The 18,424-nt window shown below is 43.9% G+C and overlaps 1 protein-coding gene across 6 annotated transcripts in view; it reads left to right on the plus strand.

Annotated features, from left to right (window-relative positions):
• ADAMTSL3 (ADAMTS like 3) overlaps positions 1-18,424 on the plus strand; it is a 300,162-nt gene that overhangs the window by 166,090 nt on the left and 115,648 nt on the right. For all 6 annotated transcript variants that reach the window (XM_061594994.1, XM_061594995.1, XM_061594997.1 and 3 more), the window contains one exon: positions 4,702-4,828. In XM_061594994.1, the coding sequence (XP_061450978.1) occupies positions 4,702-4,828 (127 nt within the window). The remainder of the gene's footprint in view (positions 1-4,701; positions 4,829-18,424) is intronic.

Here is an 18,424-nt window from a genome sequence, read left to right on the forward strand (position 1 = left end):
CACTGGTGATTTTCAAACTGTTCTCATGGATATCCTTGCATTTATTGAAATTGTATAGTAAGGAGTTCAGTAATGGAAGACAAACTTGGGCTCCTGGGCTCCTACTAGGAGGAAGGGCAGGATATGAATCTAATAATAAATAAATAAACTATCCTGAAAGATAGCATGCATGCCCATTGCTGATCTTTCAAATCTCCCTTTGGGTGGAGTTTAGGGTCCTGATTTGCTCCAGACCCAATTCAGGGTTCTAGTTATTTTGCCACATCATAGAATCAAAGGGCTGTATCCAGCATTCTCTGCCTGCTATCGCCAGAGCTCTTGCGTTGGCAGATGTGTGAATGTTAATATTGTGCAACAGAGGAACCCAACATGACATTTGCACTAGTGGAAATTCATTGCACAACAGATTGTGCAATCCATTGTTAAAGAGAGTTACCAGCAGCCTGCTTAAGCATTCTCTTCCACAACAGCATTCTGCTGGTGCAAAACATTTTGCCAGCAGAATTATACCGCCAAGGGACATTAACTTAGCACTACAATGGATAGAGGTAGAAGAGATCTCAAAGGTCATCTAGTCCAATGGCAATGCAGGAAATTCGCTACTGCAGTAACCTTGATAGTGGTCATCCAGCCTCTGCTAAAACTTCTAATGGAGGAGAGTCCACCAACTTCTGAGGCTACATTCCACTGTTGAACAGCTCATGCTACCAGAGGTTCTTCCTGATGTTTAGTCTAAATCATTCTCCTTGTAATTTGAACCTGTCGCTTTAGGTTGTACTCTCTGGAGCCACCAAAAACAAATTTGCTATATTCATCTGTGTCAGCCTTTCCCAACTAGTGGGCCACCAGATGTTGTTGGACCACAATTCCCATCTTTCCTGACCATTGGCAATGCTGGCTGAGGCTGATGGGAGTTGTGGTCCAACAACATCTGGTGGCCCACTAGTTGGGAAAGGCTGATCTTTGTGATATCTCTTCAATTATTTGAAGATGGCTGTCACATTGCCTCTTAAATCATCTCTTCTCCAGGCTTAAATGCCTGGATAATATCCAACAAAGTAATCTGGGTTTTCTGATGTGTTTCTGGTCTCTGTCTCCCAGTTTGCCTATCACTAACAAAAAAATAACCAAAAGTGAATACTACATATGCCTCTTGAATGAGAACACATTTCACTGTTTCCAGGGAAAGTTTCTCTGCTGTTGACATATTAATCCACATCTTCCTTTACTCATAATCTAGTTTGTCATTTTCTTTAATGAAATTGCACTTAAAAATCAATATAAATAAACAAATAATGTCTAGTTTGTCACTGAGGCATGCTTGCTTATTTGCCTTCCTGGTAACCTGAAATTAATTTCCCCACTTCCCACTCTTTGATAGCAAAACATAAAATCTCTGATAAAATTTCTACAGAGAGACTTTAACATTGGTCTAAGAAATAGGAAGTTTTGCCTCTCGAGGAAGTGTGGAAATCCCACATAGGAATGTTAGTGGCCTCTCCCTTCACTTTGAATGTTCATGCTCTCTTCTTCCATTAATGAATGTCATGTGTGCGTGGAAAGCCTTTCCATGATGTTGTGGTACTGGGAGAGGAAAATGCTGGTTTCCCCATAGTTGTTGTGCTTTATGCCACACCACAGCAAGGCTGCATTGGTGCGGTAACACACTGTCTGTCACTTCAGGCTCTTTAGGGTTAGAAACTGTTGCCTTCTTCCCAGTCTTGTTGTCGCTGAAATTGATGTCAAAATTTCCATGGACTTAAGCAGGAGCAGAAGAAACCTGCCTTCACTTAAATGTAGTGGGATTGTTGTTGTTGTGTTGCTGCTGTTGTTTGTTTGATATTTATCTTCAGATGGCCAGCTTCAGGCTAGTGATGCTGTCACTTTAGATGGTCCACTGGCCTGATCCAGCAGGCTTTTCTTATGTTCTTATGGATGTGTGACTCTGCGAGCTCAAAATCCCTGTTCAAATCGGACCTCTGCCATGAACATGACAGTTAGCCTTAAGCAAGCCATTGTTTCAGCCTCAGTCCCATGGCTGCAATGTGAAGATGACGGCATTGACCAAACTTGAAAGTTTTTGTAAGGATTATTAAGATAAAAGCGTCCTATAAATTCCCCATGCTGCTGCTGTCCTTGTGTTTGAGGCATTTTATGCAGATGAAATGTCATTGCTCATAGGCAAAACCTGTTCTTTCATGTCTGTCGATATTGTAGAGCTAACACTGTATGTTCAGGACACTCAATTTGCAGATTTTGGAATGAAGATTCAAATAATAGTTCTGTATTGCATGTATTATATAATGTTATCTGCCCCTAGCTTAAGGTATTTTCCCCAAAAGCAGTCCATATGAATCAGAATAATCCTTGCACATCTCGTGCATGTCATTTTGCGCAAGCTATCCTTGTATTCCTCCTTTTTGAAGCTCTGCATTCTTTGTAATTCACTAGAAAAGACAATAATGCTGGGAAAAACAGAAGGGAGTAAAAGAGGAAGGCCAAACAAGACATGGATTGATTCCATAAAGGAAGCCACAGAAGAGACGAGAAGACTGAGAGGAGATATGATAGAACTCTTCAAGTACATGAAAGGTTGTCACATAGAGGAGGGCTGGGATCTCTTCTCGAATGTCCCAGAGTGCAGGACATGGAATAATGGGCTCAAGTTGCAGGAAGCCAGATTTTGACTGAACATCAGGAAAAACATCCTAACAGAGCCATACGACAATGGAACCAATTACCTAGAGAGGTAGTGGGCTCTCCGACACTGGAGGCATTCAAGAGGCATCTGGACAGCCATCTGTTGGGAATGCTTTGATTTGATTCCTGCATTGAGCAGGGGGTTGGACTCGATGGCCTTGTAGGCCCCTTCCAACTCTACTATTCTATGATTCTATGATCTGAACTTACAAGATATGAACAGGGTGGTTCATGACAGATGCTCTTGGAGGTCACTGATTCATAGGGTTGCCATAAGTCATAGTCGACTTGAAGGCACATAACAACAACAACAATTCTTTGTAACACAGCCAGGAAAACTATAAATTCAAATGATAAAGCTGAATATCTTCTCCCTAACCAAGGGAAATATTCAGCATGCAGAGTTGCAAAATTAGTTGTGGGAGTACAGAAACCGAGGAATGATGTTTGCAAAACAAAAATGCAATGATTTGTAAATGAATCCACGTGCATTAATATAAGAATATAAGAAGAGTCTCCTGGATCAGGCCTGTGACCCATCTAGTCCAGCATCCTGTTCTCACAGTGGCCAACCAGATCCCATCAGGAAGCCTGAATGTATTAATACATTTCTGGAGAGTTGGCAAGGGAGACTGGGATTCACCAGTCAGAGCATGCAAAAATGAGATACTAACAACCATTTGGAATACCATTTAACAGCCTACACATTTAGCAGATCATCACCTTCTTTTCAGGATGCTGTGTTTGTTTATATAATTGGTTTATCCTTTGCGGTATCTGAAAAGGTTAAAACATTCAATTGAAAATAATTGGTACACTTATGTGTTCCAAAAAGGTAAATGTGCTGAATAAATTGGTACCAGGGAGGGGGAGTACGTGATGTGCATATGATTTGCAGCCAACCAAGGGTTCTTAATTCTTGATCAGGAGCCAGGATTCTGCTTGGATGGGGAACTTAGGTTATTCTAATGCTTTTCTTGCCTCTGAAGTTAGTGAGTGATGAAAGGCAAGTTCTAAACAACAGAGTTACAGATATCTTCAGAGTTACATTGTAGGGAATTGTATTTAGCTTACCAAGAATTCCCATATTTCTTAGGCAGGAATACCAAAATAGGCTTGATTGCTGTGGTGAGAATAGCCCTTTTAAAGTCATTTCCCTTGCTTAAATGCGAGAAGCAAGCTGCAGGCAAGATGTTAGGGGAAAGTGTGCATAAAAATGAACATATTAGCAAAGATAACATACAAAAATGCATTATATTAGGAGAAATTCCTTGCAAAAATGTGTACATTAAAGCTGTATACAAAAAAAAATGTTTACTAGGAGAAATTCATACTATAATGCTGAACAATTTTCATGAGGATTTTTCTAAAATGTGGAGAACTGAATTTAAGATTGGGAAAAAATGTGAAATGTAGAGACCCGAAATTGACAGATTCTTCCATTCCTATTCAGAAGAGAGCTCTCTGTTCAAAGGGCTGTCATGTCGAAGTCCAGTTGAAAGATAAAGAACCCTAAGAAGGGAGAGCAGTTGAAGTTGCCCACTGACAGTTAGCACATGGACATTAAACTGAGCATGCACACAGGTCACCTGGTCATAGTCTTCCCTACAATAGTGAGATGCTTTGTGTTTTCTGTAGTGAGATGCCTTGTGTTTTCTAGAGAGCCAGTGTGGCATAGTGGTTGGACTAGGACCTGGGAGACCAGGGTTCAACTCCTGACTCCACCATGAAGCTCCTGTCAGTCGCAGTCTCTCAGCCTAACCTACCTCGCAGGGTTGTTGTGAGGATAAAATGGAGAGGTAGGAGAACCATAAACTCCACCTTGAGCTCCTTGGAGGAAAGGTGGGATATAAATGTAATAATAAACAAATAAATATGTAAAATGGGTAAATGGCCACTCGGCTTTAAAAAAATCAGAGGGTTGTCTTCCCCCCCCTTTAAGAAATGGAGTGACCTATAATAGTTTTGTCCTTCTTCTGACTCTGATGTTGATCTTGACAGGCAGTGGGCTGCGATCGACAACTTGGGAGTAACGCCAAGGAAGACAACTGTGGAATCTGTGCAGGAGATGGATCAACGTGCAGGCTAGTGAGGGGCCAAACTAAGACACATCTTTCATCAGAAAAAAGTAAGTTTCTGGCAAACAAAAAGCAAGGGGCAGCGGTGGCTGGAGAGAGAGGTGTCTTTTGAGAATGCTCAACTCAGGTGCTTGCAAAAGGCCCGAGCCCTTTGCAAGCACTCGGCCCTTTTCAGGCCCAGTATAGGGATGGTCTAATTTGTATTTCCTCTCCCCATATGTCTGGAGATCTGGAATCACAGAGGTGGGAGCACATGTCAGTCATTGTCAGGAGCTCCATCAAGAACTCTTGACAAACCAGGCAAGAGGAGGATGAGGACTGGGATCCAGGGGAGGAACCCAGTGAGATGCCAAGGGAGCAGGCTGAGACCAGGGAAGATAGCAGTTGTCTGGTGAGTGACAGCCCTGGCAGCCCCTGAAGCTCCTGTGGCCACTGAAGAGATGGAGCTGGATGAGGCTCCTCCCCCAGCGCACCTCCAGAGTCCACCTGCTCCCCTGAGCCTCCCCCCGAATTGGTGTCATCTCAGATTACAAGGGGGGGGAGAAGCTGGAGGCAAGATCAGAGGTGAGGGAGGAGGACTTGGAGGAGTCATGCTGGTGGCTCGCGGGCGAGACAGTTCCCATGCAAGTAGAGGGCCTGCCCTGAGCCTACTTAAGTGGTCTCAGGGGGCGTGTCAAGTTGCTGTGGCACGGTCTTAGCATGAGTAGCTATGCCTAGCAATGCTGTGTAGTCACAGAGACCTGTGTGTTCTGTAAGCTGTTCCAGAAAACGTCCTTAGCTTAGGTGTTGCATTAAACGCAACAGAGAAAAACATACCAGTGGGTCCAAGTCTGATTTGAACAGTGGAGACAGAGAAGTGGAGACAGAGACACTTCAGTAAAGTTGTGGCTAACTAAATAAAGTTGTGGCTAACAATGGTCGCCTGCTTTTTTCCCCCCAACTGCAAGTTTTAAAATAAAAATAATTTAAAAATAATTTACAATAAATTAATAAATAAAATAATAAATAAATAAATAAAATTATTGTCTTTAATCAATTGGTCTTCAGTTGGTGGTGTTGGAAGGTATATCTGGTGATGTCCTGATCAAATTTGGGTTACCTTAGCAGTGATGTAACCAAATATGTGTGTGCATGTGTGCGTGTGTGAGAGAGAGAGAGGTGAAAGATGCAGGTGTAAATAGATCAAATGCTAATTGTGTAGCAAATTAAAAGTGTTGCAGCTTGGCTTGATAGGAGATTTGTGAGTTTGGAAATGCAGTTTCTAAGCAGTTTCTTTAAGCAATTACAGTTTGGTGTGTGGTGTTCTTTTCTCTCCAGATGCCTTCAGCTCTCTTTTATAGGGGGAAAAACATTTGAAACTGCTTCAGTAGCTCTCTCACAAATCAAGCCATTCTTTAAAGGTTTCAAGAGGATCCTCTGGACCTTTGCCTCAAGCCAGTCAAGTGTTTATGGCCGAAAGCCAATGCCCTAATGAGTATCATAAGGGGATGTAGCGATATTGCATTCCACTGGGGGGGGAGAGAGAGCTTTTTTGTGTTAGTGCCTTTCCTTTCACTTCTGTGGTCCCACCTGAGCCCCATCTCCAGAATTTTGGAGATTTTGCTTGGCAATATTGCATTATATGGGAATAAGCTGCAAACTATGGTATTTCTTTCTGTTGAATGATGTGGCACCAGTCTAAGATGGATTTTATCTGTCTAATGACCCATAAGTCCTTTTTTATTTTCTGAGATCTGTGTTGCTGGTTTTAGAATTTAATGACTTCTTCCCCCCCCCCCCACTTTGGAATGTACTGATGTTTAACTCTTTGGGAGTACCAGAAGCAGGTTTCCAAAAAGAACATCGCTGCTTATGAATTGTGGTATGCTTTGTTTGTCCCATGAGACCTTCAGTAGGGGAGAGGAGTGTGTTTGAGGCGGGTAACCTGTGGTGTTAAACACCTCTCTTCTTCAATTTCCCAGCATGCACATTGCCGTAAGCATTGCAAGTGGGAAGAGGTGATAACAAGGGATCACTTACACTGCCTGCATTGTGCATAACTCTGCTAAGAGGTAGGTGTTGCTAGCTGGTTGGCTCAAGAACTGAACAGAAACACTCCACGTTGCAGCCTTTACTGGAGGTCCCGCTTGCAGTACTCAGCAGGTGGGCTGCTTTCGGCTTCCAGGCTCATAAATGGTCAGGATCTGGTGTATGCATACACCGCTGTTGCTCAAACAGGTGGCGCAGGCTTTTGAGTTACTGCAAGTAGTTGGGATGTACCACAGATGTATGGTAGAGCAATGGCCTCACGAGGAGAATGGCCCATGTTCAATCCCTGGCATCTCCAGGTAGGGCTGGGAATATCCCTTGCCCGAAAGCCTGAAAGGCTGCTGCAAGTCATTGTCGACAGTACTTAACTTGATTAGGGCAGCCTCCTATATTGGAAGCATTCTGCTTCCCCCCACCAGCCAGCCAGATACTTCTGGGATGCTCATAAGCAGATCAGGAAGGTAACAGCTTTGTCCTGTGGTTTGCCCCCGTAACTGGCAATCAGAGAGATCCTGCCTCCAGGGATAAGAACATAAGAACATAAGAAGAGCCTGCTGGATCAGGCCAGTGGCCCATCTAGTCCAGCATCCTGTTCTCACAGTGGCCAACCAGGTGCCTGGGGGAAGCCCGCAAGCAGGACCCGAGTGCAAGAACACGCTTCCCTCCTGAGGCTTCCGGCAACTGGTTTTCAGAAGCATGCTGCCTCTGACTAGGGTGGCAGAGCACAGCCATCATGGCTAGTAGCCATTGATAGCCCTGTCCTCCATGAATTTGTCTAATCTTCTTTTAAAGCCATCCAAGCTGGTGGCCATTACTGCATCTTGTGGGAGCAAATTCCATAGTTTAACTATGCGCTGAGTAAAGAAGTACTTCCTTTTGTCTGTCCTGAATCTTCCAACATTCAGCTTCTTTGAATGTCCACGAGTTCTAGTATTATGAGAGAGGGAGAAGACCTTTTCTCTATCCACTTTCTCAATGCCATGCATAATTTTATACACTTCTATCATGTCTCCTCTGACCCGCCTTTTCTCTAAACTAAAACCCCCCAAATGCTGCAACCTTTCCTCGTAAGGGAGTCGCTCCATCCCCTTGATCATTCTGGTTGCCCTCTTCTGAACCTTTTCCAACTCTAGAATATCCTTTTTGAGATGAGGCGACCAGAACTGTACACAGTATTCCAAATGCGGCCGCACCATAGATTTATACAACGGCATTATGATATCGGCTGTTTTATTTTCAATACCTTTCCTAATTATTGCTAGCATGGAATTTGCCTTTTTCACAGCTGCCGCACACTGGGTCGACATTTTCATCGTGCTGTCCACTACAACCCCGAGGTCTCTCTCCTGGTCGGTCACCGCCAGTTCAGACCCCATGAGCGTATATGTGAAATTCAGATTTTTTGCTCCAATATGCATAATTTTATACTTGTTTATATTGAATTGCATTTGCCATTTTTCCACCCATTCACTCAGTTTGGAGAGGTCTTTTTGGAATCCCTTTTCGCAATCCCTTTTTGTTTTAACAACCCTGAACAATTTAGTGTCATCAGCAAACTTGGCCACTTCACTGCTCACTCCTAATTCTAGGTCATTAATGAACAAGTTGAAAAGTACAGGTCCCAATACCGATCCTTGAGGGACTCCACTTTCTACAGCCCTCCATTGGGAGAACTGTCCGTTTATTCCTACTCTCTGCTTTCTGCTTCTTAACCAATTCCTTATCCACAAGAGGACCTCTCCTCTTATTCCATGACTGCTAAGCTTCCTCAGAAGCCTTTGGTGAGGTACCTTGTCAAACGCTTTTTGAAAGTCTAAGTACACTATGTCCACTGGATCACCTCTATCTATATGCTTGTTGACACTCTCAAAGAATTCTAATAGGTTACTGAGACAGGACTTTCCCTTGCAGAAGCCATGCTGGCTCTGCTTCAGCAAGGCTTGTTCTTCTATGTGCTTAGTTAATCTAGCTTTAATAATACTTTCTACCAGTTTTCCAGGGACAGAAGTTAAGCTAACTGGCCTGTAATTTCCGGGATCCCCTCTGGATCCCTTTTTGAAGATTGGTGTTACATTTGCCACTTTCCAGTCCTCAGGCACGGAGGAGGACCCGAGGGACAAGTTACATATTTTAGTTAGCAGATCAGCAATTTCACCTTTGAGTTCTTTGAGAACTCTCGGGTGCATGCCATCCGGGCCCGGTGATTTGTCAGTTTTTATATTGTCCATTAAGCTTAGAACTTCCTCTCTCGTTACCACTATTTGTCTTAGTTCCTCAGAATCCCTTCCACAAATGTTAGTTCAGGTTCAGGGATCTGCCCTATATCTTCTACTGTGAAGACAGATGCAAAGAATTCATTTAGCTTCTCTGCAATCTCCTTATCGTTCTTTAGTACACCTTTGACTCCCTTATCATCCAAGGGTCCAATTGTCTCCCTAGATGGTCTCCTGCTTTGAATGTATTTATAGAATTTTTTGTTGTTGGTTTTTATGTTCTTAGCAATGTGCTCCTCAAATTCTTTTTTAGCATCCCTTATTGTCTTCTTGCATTTCTTTTGCCAGAGTTTGTGTTCTTTTTTATTTTCTTCATTCGGACAAGACTTCCATTTTCTGAAGGAAGACTTTTTGCCTCTAAGAGCTTCCTTGACTTTGCTTGTTAACCATGCTGGCATCTTCTTGGCCCTGGCGGTACCTTTTCTGATCTGCGGTATGCACTCCAGTTGAGCTTCTAATATAGTGTTTTTAAACAACTTCCAAGCATTTTTGAGTGATGTGACCCTCTGGACTTTGTTTTTCAGCTTTCTTTTTACCAATCCCCTCATTTTTGTGAAGTTTCCTCTTTTGAAGTCAAATGTGACCGTGTTGGATTTTCTTGGCAATTGGCCAGTTACATGTATGTTTAATTTAATAGCACTGTGGTCACTGCTCCCAATCGGTTCAACAACACTTACATCTCGCACCAGGTCCCAGTCCCCACTGAGGATTAAGTCCAGGGTTGCCGTCCCTCTGGTCGGTTCCATGACCAACTGATCTAGGGAATAGTCATTTAGAATATCTAGAAACTTTGCTTCTTTGTCATGACTGGAACACATATGCGGCCAGTCTATGTCTGGGTAGTTGAAGTCACCCATTACCACCACATTTCCTAGTTTGGATGCTTCCTCAATTTCATATCTCATCTCAAAGTCTCCCTGAGCATTTTGATCAGGGGGACGATAGATCGTTCCCAGTATTAAGTCCCTTCTGGGGCACGGTATCACCACCCACAACGATTCTGTGGAGGAGTCTGCCTCTTTTGGGGTTTCGAGCTTGCTGGATTCAATGCCTTCTTTCACGTATAGAGCGACTCCGCCACCAATACGTCCTTCCCTGTCCTTCCGATATAGTTTATATCCAGGGATAACCGTATCCCACTGGTTTTCTCCATTCCACCAGGTCTCGGTTATGCTCACTATATCAATGCTCTCCTCTAAGACCAAGCACTCCAGTTCTCCCATCTTGGTTCGGAGGCTCCTAGCATTAGCGTACAGGCACTTGTAAGCAGTGTCTCTCTTCAAGTGTCTTTGGCACTTGTGGTTAGGCCTGTGGTAATTTTGCTCTTCTGAATTTATATCCTGTGCCCCTGCTCTCACAATGCCTACTTCTAGGCCTACCCCTTTTAAAATTTCATCATTTCTTTGGTTTTTATCCCAGGGGGGAGGTTTATTCCGAACCGGACCTTTCTCAGCTCCTGTCGGGTTTCCCCCTCAGTCAGTTTAAAAGCTGCTCTGCTACCTTTTTAATTTTAAGTGCCAGCAGTCTGGTTCCATTCTGGTTCAAGTGGAGCCCGTCCCTTTTGTACAGGCCCGGCTTGTCCCAAAATGTTCCCCAGTGCCTAACAAATCCGAACCCTTCCACCCGACACCATCGTCTCATCCATGCATTGAGACTGCGAAGCTGGGCCTGTCTGGCTGGTCCTGCGCGTGGAACCGGTAGCATTTCAGAGAAAGCCACCTTGGAGGTCCTGGCTTTCAGCATCCTACCTAGCAACCTAAATTTTGCTTCCAGGACCTCACGGCTGCATTTCCCCATGTCGTTGGTGCCAACGTGCACCACGACCACTGACTCCTTCCCAGCACTGTCTACCAAACTATCTAAACGACGGGTGATATCCGCAACCTTCGCACCAGGCAGGCAAAACACCTTGCGGTCTACACGCCCATCACACACCCCACTGTCTATGTTCCTAATGATCGCATCACCCACTACAAGGATCCCTCCACCCCCTGGAGATATATCCTCGGCATGAGAGGATAGCTGCTCATCCCCCAAGGAATGGGTCCCTTCTAAGGGATCGTTTCCCTCTTCCTCAGCTGGATGCTCTCCTTCCCCGAGACCATCGTTCTCCATGATAGCAGGAGAGCTATCATCGTTGGAGTGGGACACAGCTATAACGTCCCTGAAGGCCTCCTCCACACACCTCTCTGCCTCTCTCAGCTTTTCCAGGTCCGCCACCTTGGCCTCAAGGAAATGAAGTCGTTCCCGGAGAGCCAGGAGCTCATTGCACCGAGAGCACACCCACGACTTCTGTCCAACAGGCAGATAGTCGTACATGCTGCAGGCAGTGCAAAACACTGGAAAGCCCCCACACCCCTGCTGGCTTCTTACCTGCATAGTTTTGTTTAAGGTTTATTACGTCAATGGGTTGGAGACTGCGGTTTAGTTGAGATGAGGGAACAGATGGGCAGAGTGGGGGGCCCTGGCCTCCTCGCCCTGCTGCCGAACTCGCTCTGCTGCTTAACTCGCCTTGACGCTTTGTCAGCTGGGGCTCCCTCTAGCTCGTGGAGCAGGCTCCCTTGCTAGGGTGCTCTGACTTTATCAGACATCAGAGGATGTCCCTCATAGTTGGTCCATCCCCTTGAAATCTTAAGAAATGAGGCAGAAAACAAGATCTGACAGTGCTGAATCAGACCCAAGGGTCTGTCTCAGGAGTGAAGAAGCTGTGGCCCTCCAGATCCTATGGGAAGTCCGCAAGCAGGATCTGAGAGTAACAGCACTCTCATTTCCTGCAGTTTCTAGCAACTGGTATTCAGAGGCACATTGCTTCCAACAGTGCAGGTAGAATATAGCCGTTGTGGCCGGTAGCCAATGATAGCCTTGAATGTGTCCAATCCTCTTTTAAAGCCATCCAAGTCAGTGGCCGTCACTGCTTCTTGTGGGAGCGAATTCCACAGTTTAACTGTGCGCCGTGTGAAGAAGTGTTTTCTTTTGTCTGTCCTGGATCTTCCAACATTCAGCTTCATTGGATGCCCAAGAGATCTTTTCTCTATCCAGTTTCTCCATACTATGCATAATGTTATACACTTCTGTCGTGTTCCTTGTACTCACCTTGTCTCTAAATGAAAAGGCCCCAAATGTTGTAACCTTTCCTCATAGGGAGGTGGCTCCATCCCTTTGATCATTTTGCTTGCCCTTTTTGAAACCTTTTTCAACCGTATAATCTTCTTTTGGAGGTGATGCAACCAGAACTGTACATGGTACCCCAAGTGCTTTCACACCATAGATTGTATAACAGCATTACTATATAAGCAGTTTTATTTTCAGTACCTTTTCTAATGATCCCTAGCACGAAGTTTGCCTTTTTCAAAGCTGCCGCACACTGGGTCGACACCTTCATCAAGCTGTGTATCTGCTACAATCCCAAGGTGGTCAGTCGTACAGTTCAGATCCCATGAATGCATATGTCATATGAGAAGAGGGGGCAGGCGCCGTACCAGTTTAGTGGCAGCCATGAGCTTCCTTTGGGAGGAAGGGCGGGATAGAAATTTAACAAATAAAATAAATAGATAGTTTGTCCTACCTGCTGATCTGAAAAAAAAAGTTCCTTTAAAGCCAATCTTGTGCACGTTCAGGGTAGTGTGCACTGTGACTGTGTGTGCGCGTGCGTTCCATTTGCTGCTCCATGTCAGGCAGTAAAATGTTTTGGATCTGACTCATTATAACAGAGCTTCATTTTATTCTCACAAGAATTGTGTGAATTAGTTTAGATGGAGAGAGAATGGCTGAACCAGGGTCAGTGAGTGGCCTGAGTGGGGATTTGAGCTCTGATCTCCTGGGCCAAAATCCTAAACCGTAACCCAGCCTTCCCCAATGTTGTGCCCTCTAGATGTTGCTGGGCTACATCTCCCATCATCCCTGATAATTGGCCATGCTGCCTGGGGCTGATGGCAGATGGAATTCAACAACATCTGGAGGGCACCATTGCGGGGAACATAGGAAGCCACCTTACACTAAGTCAGACCCTTGGTCCATCTAGCTCAGTATTGGTTACACTGACTGGCAGGGGCTCTCCTGGGTTTCACACGGGGAATCTTTCCCAGCCCTACCTTGAGATGTTGGGGCTTGAACCTGGGACCTTCTGCCTGCAAAGCAAATGCTGTACCACTGAGCTACAACCTTCTCCCAGAGAAGGTTATTCTAACTAGTACACAAAATTGGCTTCACAGATGGAGTGATGGCATTGACTAGGAGTTGACTAGATGGTCTTCAGCTCAGCTAATGATACACACCATACATTTAAAGCACATGACTTTAAAGAATCCTGGGAACTGTTGTTTGCCCCTCACAGAGCTACAGCAGCCTTAACAAACTGCAGGAGTCCTGAGCCTCTTAGAGAATTGGTGGGATTCAAAGGAGTTCAGAATGGAATGGAGATAGACAGCCTGCTCTGCGGTATTAATAATGCTCTTGTTGCTCTTGTTGTTTTAACGTGTTTTATTGAGTGTATGATGTTTTATGTGTTTTAGAGTGCATTTTGGTTTGGGCCTTTGGGATGAAAGGCAGGCTAAAGGTACCCTTAATAAAGTCAATAAATAAATGATTGATGTATTATAGCCTAAATCCTCCTTCATTGTGGATGAGTGATGATAATTGTTTTGCCCTTTAGTAGCACCCAGAATCCACTGCTGTCTCGTTGTACCAGACCAGCTACGCACAAACTAAATATATCTGGAAATTATGAAATGTAGGACTGGGTTGAATCTGCTTCCCTCTAAAAATGTTGCAGGAATTTAGAATGTGTGTGTGTGGAGCATAGGTCTTATTGATTTAATAGAATTGTGTGGCTTAACAACCCCCTGTGCACCACTTTGCAATAATATATAAGGGGTTTTGTTTCAATAAGGGTACAGATTGTACTCTTGAGAACTAAAGGCCTTTTAAATCTGCAGACTTGGTGGCAGATTGTGGCTCATGCTGAGCTCCCATTGTGCTTATTAATGTCAGCCAGAACGTCCCTCACAAGCGGCCCTCAAAGCTTTCCTAAGAACCCAAGAAGCCTAGAAGAGGTATTCCTGGTCAAACCAAGAACCATCTAGCTCAAGATGCTTAGCCCAACAGTGGCCAGTTAGATATGCTCAGAAAGGGACAAGCAGGGTTATGAAGATGGATGATATATACCTTTTGCTGGTCCCCAGCAACTGATATTCAATGGTACACTGCATCTGATCCTGGAGGTCCTTTTGCCATCAGGTAGGGATTGGTCAGAACCAGTGTTGCATAGTGGTTAGAGTGTTGGACTACGACCTAAGACACCAGGGTTCGAATCCCCACACAGCCATGAAGCTCACTGGGTGGCCTTGGGCCAGTCACTGCCTCTCAGCCTCAGAGGAAGGCAATGGTAAACCTCCTCTGAATACCACTTACCATGAAAACCCTATTCATAGGGTCACCATAAGTTGGAATCCACTTGAAGGCAGTCCATTTCCATTCCAGGGATGGGTGAATTTGTCAGTTTCAGTTTCTCTCAGTTTTCCAATCTTAAGTTCAGTTCTCCACATTTCTACATAAGTTTGCTATTAAACAAAAAGTCCTCATGAAAATTCATCAGCATCTTAGTGCGAATTTCTCCTAATATTTTGCCTATGTGCATACTTTTGCAAAACAATTTTCCCATATAGAATGCATTTTTATGTCATTTTCACTCATATGTTCATTTTATGCAGACTTTACCCTAGCTTATGCATTTTTGTACACTGTCTGGCTGGAGAACTGCATTGCAAAAGTCAAGAAAGTGTACATTTCAAACCACAGCATTACAAAATGTGTAGTTTTAAAATATGTTTAGAAAAGCTGAGATAAAACATGCATTATATGTTTTGTAATAAAATAGTATACAAATTTAAATATGAATTCTCATCTGCATTTTGCAGAATTGTCTTATTAACAAAAACACATGTGAAATTGAGACAGACAGATCTGTCCTCCTTACTGTTTGCCCAGCATTTTAAATTCTTAAAATCTTTTCGTGTATTTTAATGTCATTTTATATGGTCTGCTGATAATGAATCTATTTTGTATTGCAATTAATTGTTTTTGCTTGTGTGGATATTTTAAAATAGGGCTTTTTAAATTTGGGAGTGTTCATTGCTCAAAGATCAGTTGTTACTGGGTGGTGTACAAATGTTCATAAATAAATTATAAGTAAGCTGTCTTGGCCAGTAGCCATTTATAGACCTCCCCTTCTCCAGGAATGTGCCTAGTCCCCTTTTATGAAACCAGTGGACGTATCACTACGACTTGCGACATCGGATTCCAAAAGCAGTGGAGACTGGTGGCTCTGATATCAGTGGGGCAGTGACTCAACACTGGATTTTAGTCCAAACTTTCAAGGAGCTGTCCATCGTGCTGAACCTATTAGGTTCCAGCACCTTGTACAGCCCCTTGAAACCTAGGACTAAAACCTGAAGTGGGCTCACTGCCCCACTGACATCGGAGCAACCAGCCTCCACTGTCCCAAAGTTAATTTTACTCCTCTGTGAAGGATTTGCATCCTGCCACAAAGACCCTAAGCTCTGCTAAACCATAGCTTCTGCCTCTCTGAACTAATACAGCTATAGCAACAGAGAGTCTTGTGGCATCTCAAAGACTACCACATTTATTACGGCATAAGATTTGGGGAAGGGCCATAGCTCAGTGGTAGAGCATCTGCTTTGTGTGCAGAAGGTCCAGGTGCAATCCCTGGCATCTCCAGGTGGGGCTGGGAGAGACCCCTGTCTTGAACCCCTGAGGAGCCAGTGTAGCCAGTACTGGGACAGATGGTCCCAATGGTCTGACTCAGTATACAGCAGTTTCATATGTCCCTATGTTAATGCTGGGAGGAAGGGGAGAAACCACTCCCTCTGCATCATCCAATTGTTTCACTAGGGCTGCTTTCACACTGCGCTTTATTCTGTTATTCCGACGATTTCTTACATGGCAATTTGTGTATTATATTTCACCTTTCACACGATGTAAAAACTAGTTCCAGAAATCTAGTGGAATATGGTGGAAGTTTGTTGCTAATTTTTGTAATAAATAATACCAGGAATAATCCATTTGCAAGCTTGGAAACACGGAAGGTTGCCGGACCTTTGTGCTAGCTGCAGCCACTCATGTAACAACATCCCAGCATGCCCTTTAGCCGTGCGCTAATATTTTTGCCTGATGAAAATTGCACTGGTGTTCCAACATAGGTGCGGGTAGCAGCGTTCCCTTTCTCCTTTTCTCACAAACACCCTAGACACGAATTCAAGCAATGAATTATGGGGGAACTACAGTGTGCATGTGTATAACAGACAAGGGAAGAAAACAAGGCACTGTTTGTTGCAGCAGTGTGAGAGAGTTGTGTGAAATGCTGGTATATCGGCTGAAAAAGCCACAGTTCCTTAACGCAGTGTGAAAGGAATTTTTGAAATCGGGACGGAAGCACTACCGTTTTAATCTGTTAAGCTACCACAATAAGGCCCATGCCTGAAAGCACCCTAGCTTCAACAGTCTGACACCCCGCACCCTAATATCACTCTTGTGACTATAGGATTACCCATTTCCGGAATGCAACTGGTATTCAATTTGTGGTAGTGCAAAAAAGATGAGTTATGTCTGTATTTAGAAGAGCTCTGTCAACTGCCAGAAAGAATTGGCTGAGTTGTGCGTGGCGGCATTTTGGGTCACAGAGCAGCAACAGTGTTGGTTTACAACTCAGCCTTAGCCTTAAATATGTAGCCAATTGATGGGAGAAAAATGGGTCTAAGGGTATTGAATAATGGCCAAGCCTATAAAGCATTAATTTATAAAAACTATGCAAGAGAGACTTACCAAAGGGAAATCATCAACTCTTATGTAACAATCCAGTCAAATTATTTTTGTCAAGTATATATTAGTAAGCCGACAAGTTGTTAGGAGATCCCTATTCCCCTTACAGAGCTATAATATTCAGAGTTCTCTTGGAAGAGGGACTGACTATTAAACTACTTGAGCAATTGTAGCTCTGTGAGGGGAACAGGAGTCTTCTAGCAACTCTCAGCACCCTTCACAAACTATAGTTCCCAGGATTCTTTGGGGGAAGCCATGACTGCTTGAAGTGGAATAATAGTGGAATAAATGCGTGGTGTGAATGTAGCCTGGGAGGTTTGCTCCAGGATTACGAAGGGGTTCAAACCCCTGCTAAAACAGATATTTTTCCCTCTCCATTTTAGTAGCTGTTTCAATGCAGACCTCTTCCTGACGATGAAGGGATTAGCTTTGAAACACCTGCTAAAACTGTGGCAAGGGTTTTCCATTTTAGCAGGGGTTTCAGTGCAAATCCCTTCCTGATTTTGGAGCAGGGCTGATGGGTGGTGGGAGTGTACCTTTCTCCAGCACAGGAACAAGTGGGGCCTCACTTTAAGCCCCCAGTTGTTCCTTTGAAGCCACATTGGTAGGAGCCCCACACCTGATGCCTCACATGACATCGAGGTAGGTGGGCGTACTTTGCTAGGATCGGCCTGGCGGGCCAAAGTTGGCCCGTGCACCAGAGTTTCCTGACCCCTGCTCTACATTAGCAGAGGGTTGGACAAGATGATCTTTGGTGTCTCTCCCAACTCTCTGATTCTGCTGTTCATGCTGTCACCTCCTTATGTAAAGTGGTGGAGGATAACCCACCAGGGACCATCTGCTGGTCTCCCAGGGAACAGATTTGCTGGTTCCTAATCTAACAGCAAAATTATATATTTTTTATAAATATTTCCCCACCTAAAATATGACTTGTGGCCTGCTCTTCCGAGCCATTACACTGTATCTCAGATACACTTTCAATTTAAGAAAAACAAATGTATTAGTTGACATCAGTGGCATTCTGGGACATCCATTTATTATGTTGCTACTTAATTTCACAAAGCAATGCATTTTTAGTATGGCTCTCTCTCTCTCTCTCTCTCTCCCCACACACACATACATTCTATATAATACAGAGAATATTTTTGCCTCCCGAATTAAGCAAAAACAAAACAAAAAGGAACAATTTTTTTTTTTTTAAAAAACACAACAGAAGAATTGACCACTTTATTGGAGGAGTATATGAATTGGCAATGGTTAGGGGAAATACTTTGTGCTTCTTTGGGGTTCAGTTGTGATCCTCCTCAAAAATAAAATGTGTTTAAAAGATTAGATCCTTATGGTGCCAAATTATGCATGATACTAGGGCTTCTGTAGCAAAGCTTAAGGACATGCAGACTTTAGATAGACCTGGCTGAGGCTGTATGGTCTGGAGACTTAAGGTGTGATGAGTCTGTAATCTTGAAACCAAGACCACAGTTCCAAGAATTTAAACTTGCTTTAAATCCT

This window comes from Rhineura floridana, chromosome 14 (assembly GCF_030035675.1).
Source record: "Rhineura floridana isolate rRhiFlo1 chromosome 14, rRhiFlo1.hap2, whole genome shotgun sequence".
Lineage (NCBI taxonomy): Eukaryota > Metazoa > Chordata > Lepidosauria > Squamata > Rhineuridae > Rhineura > Rhineura floridana.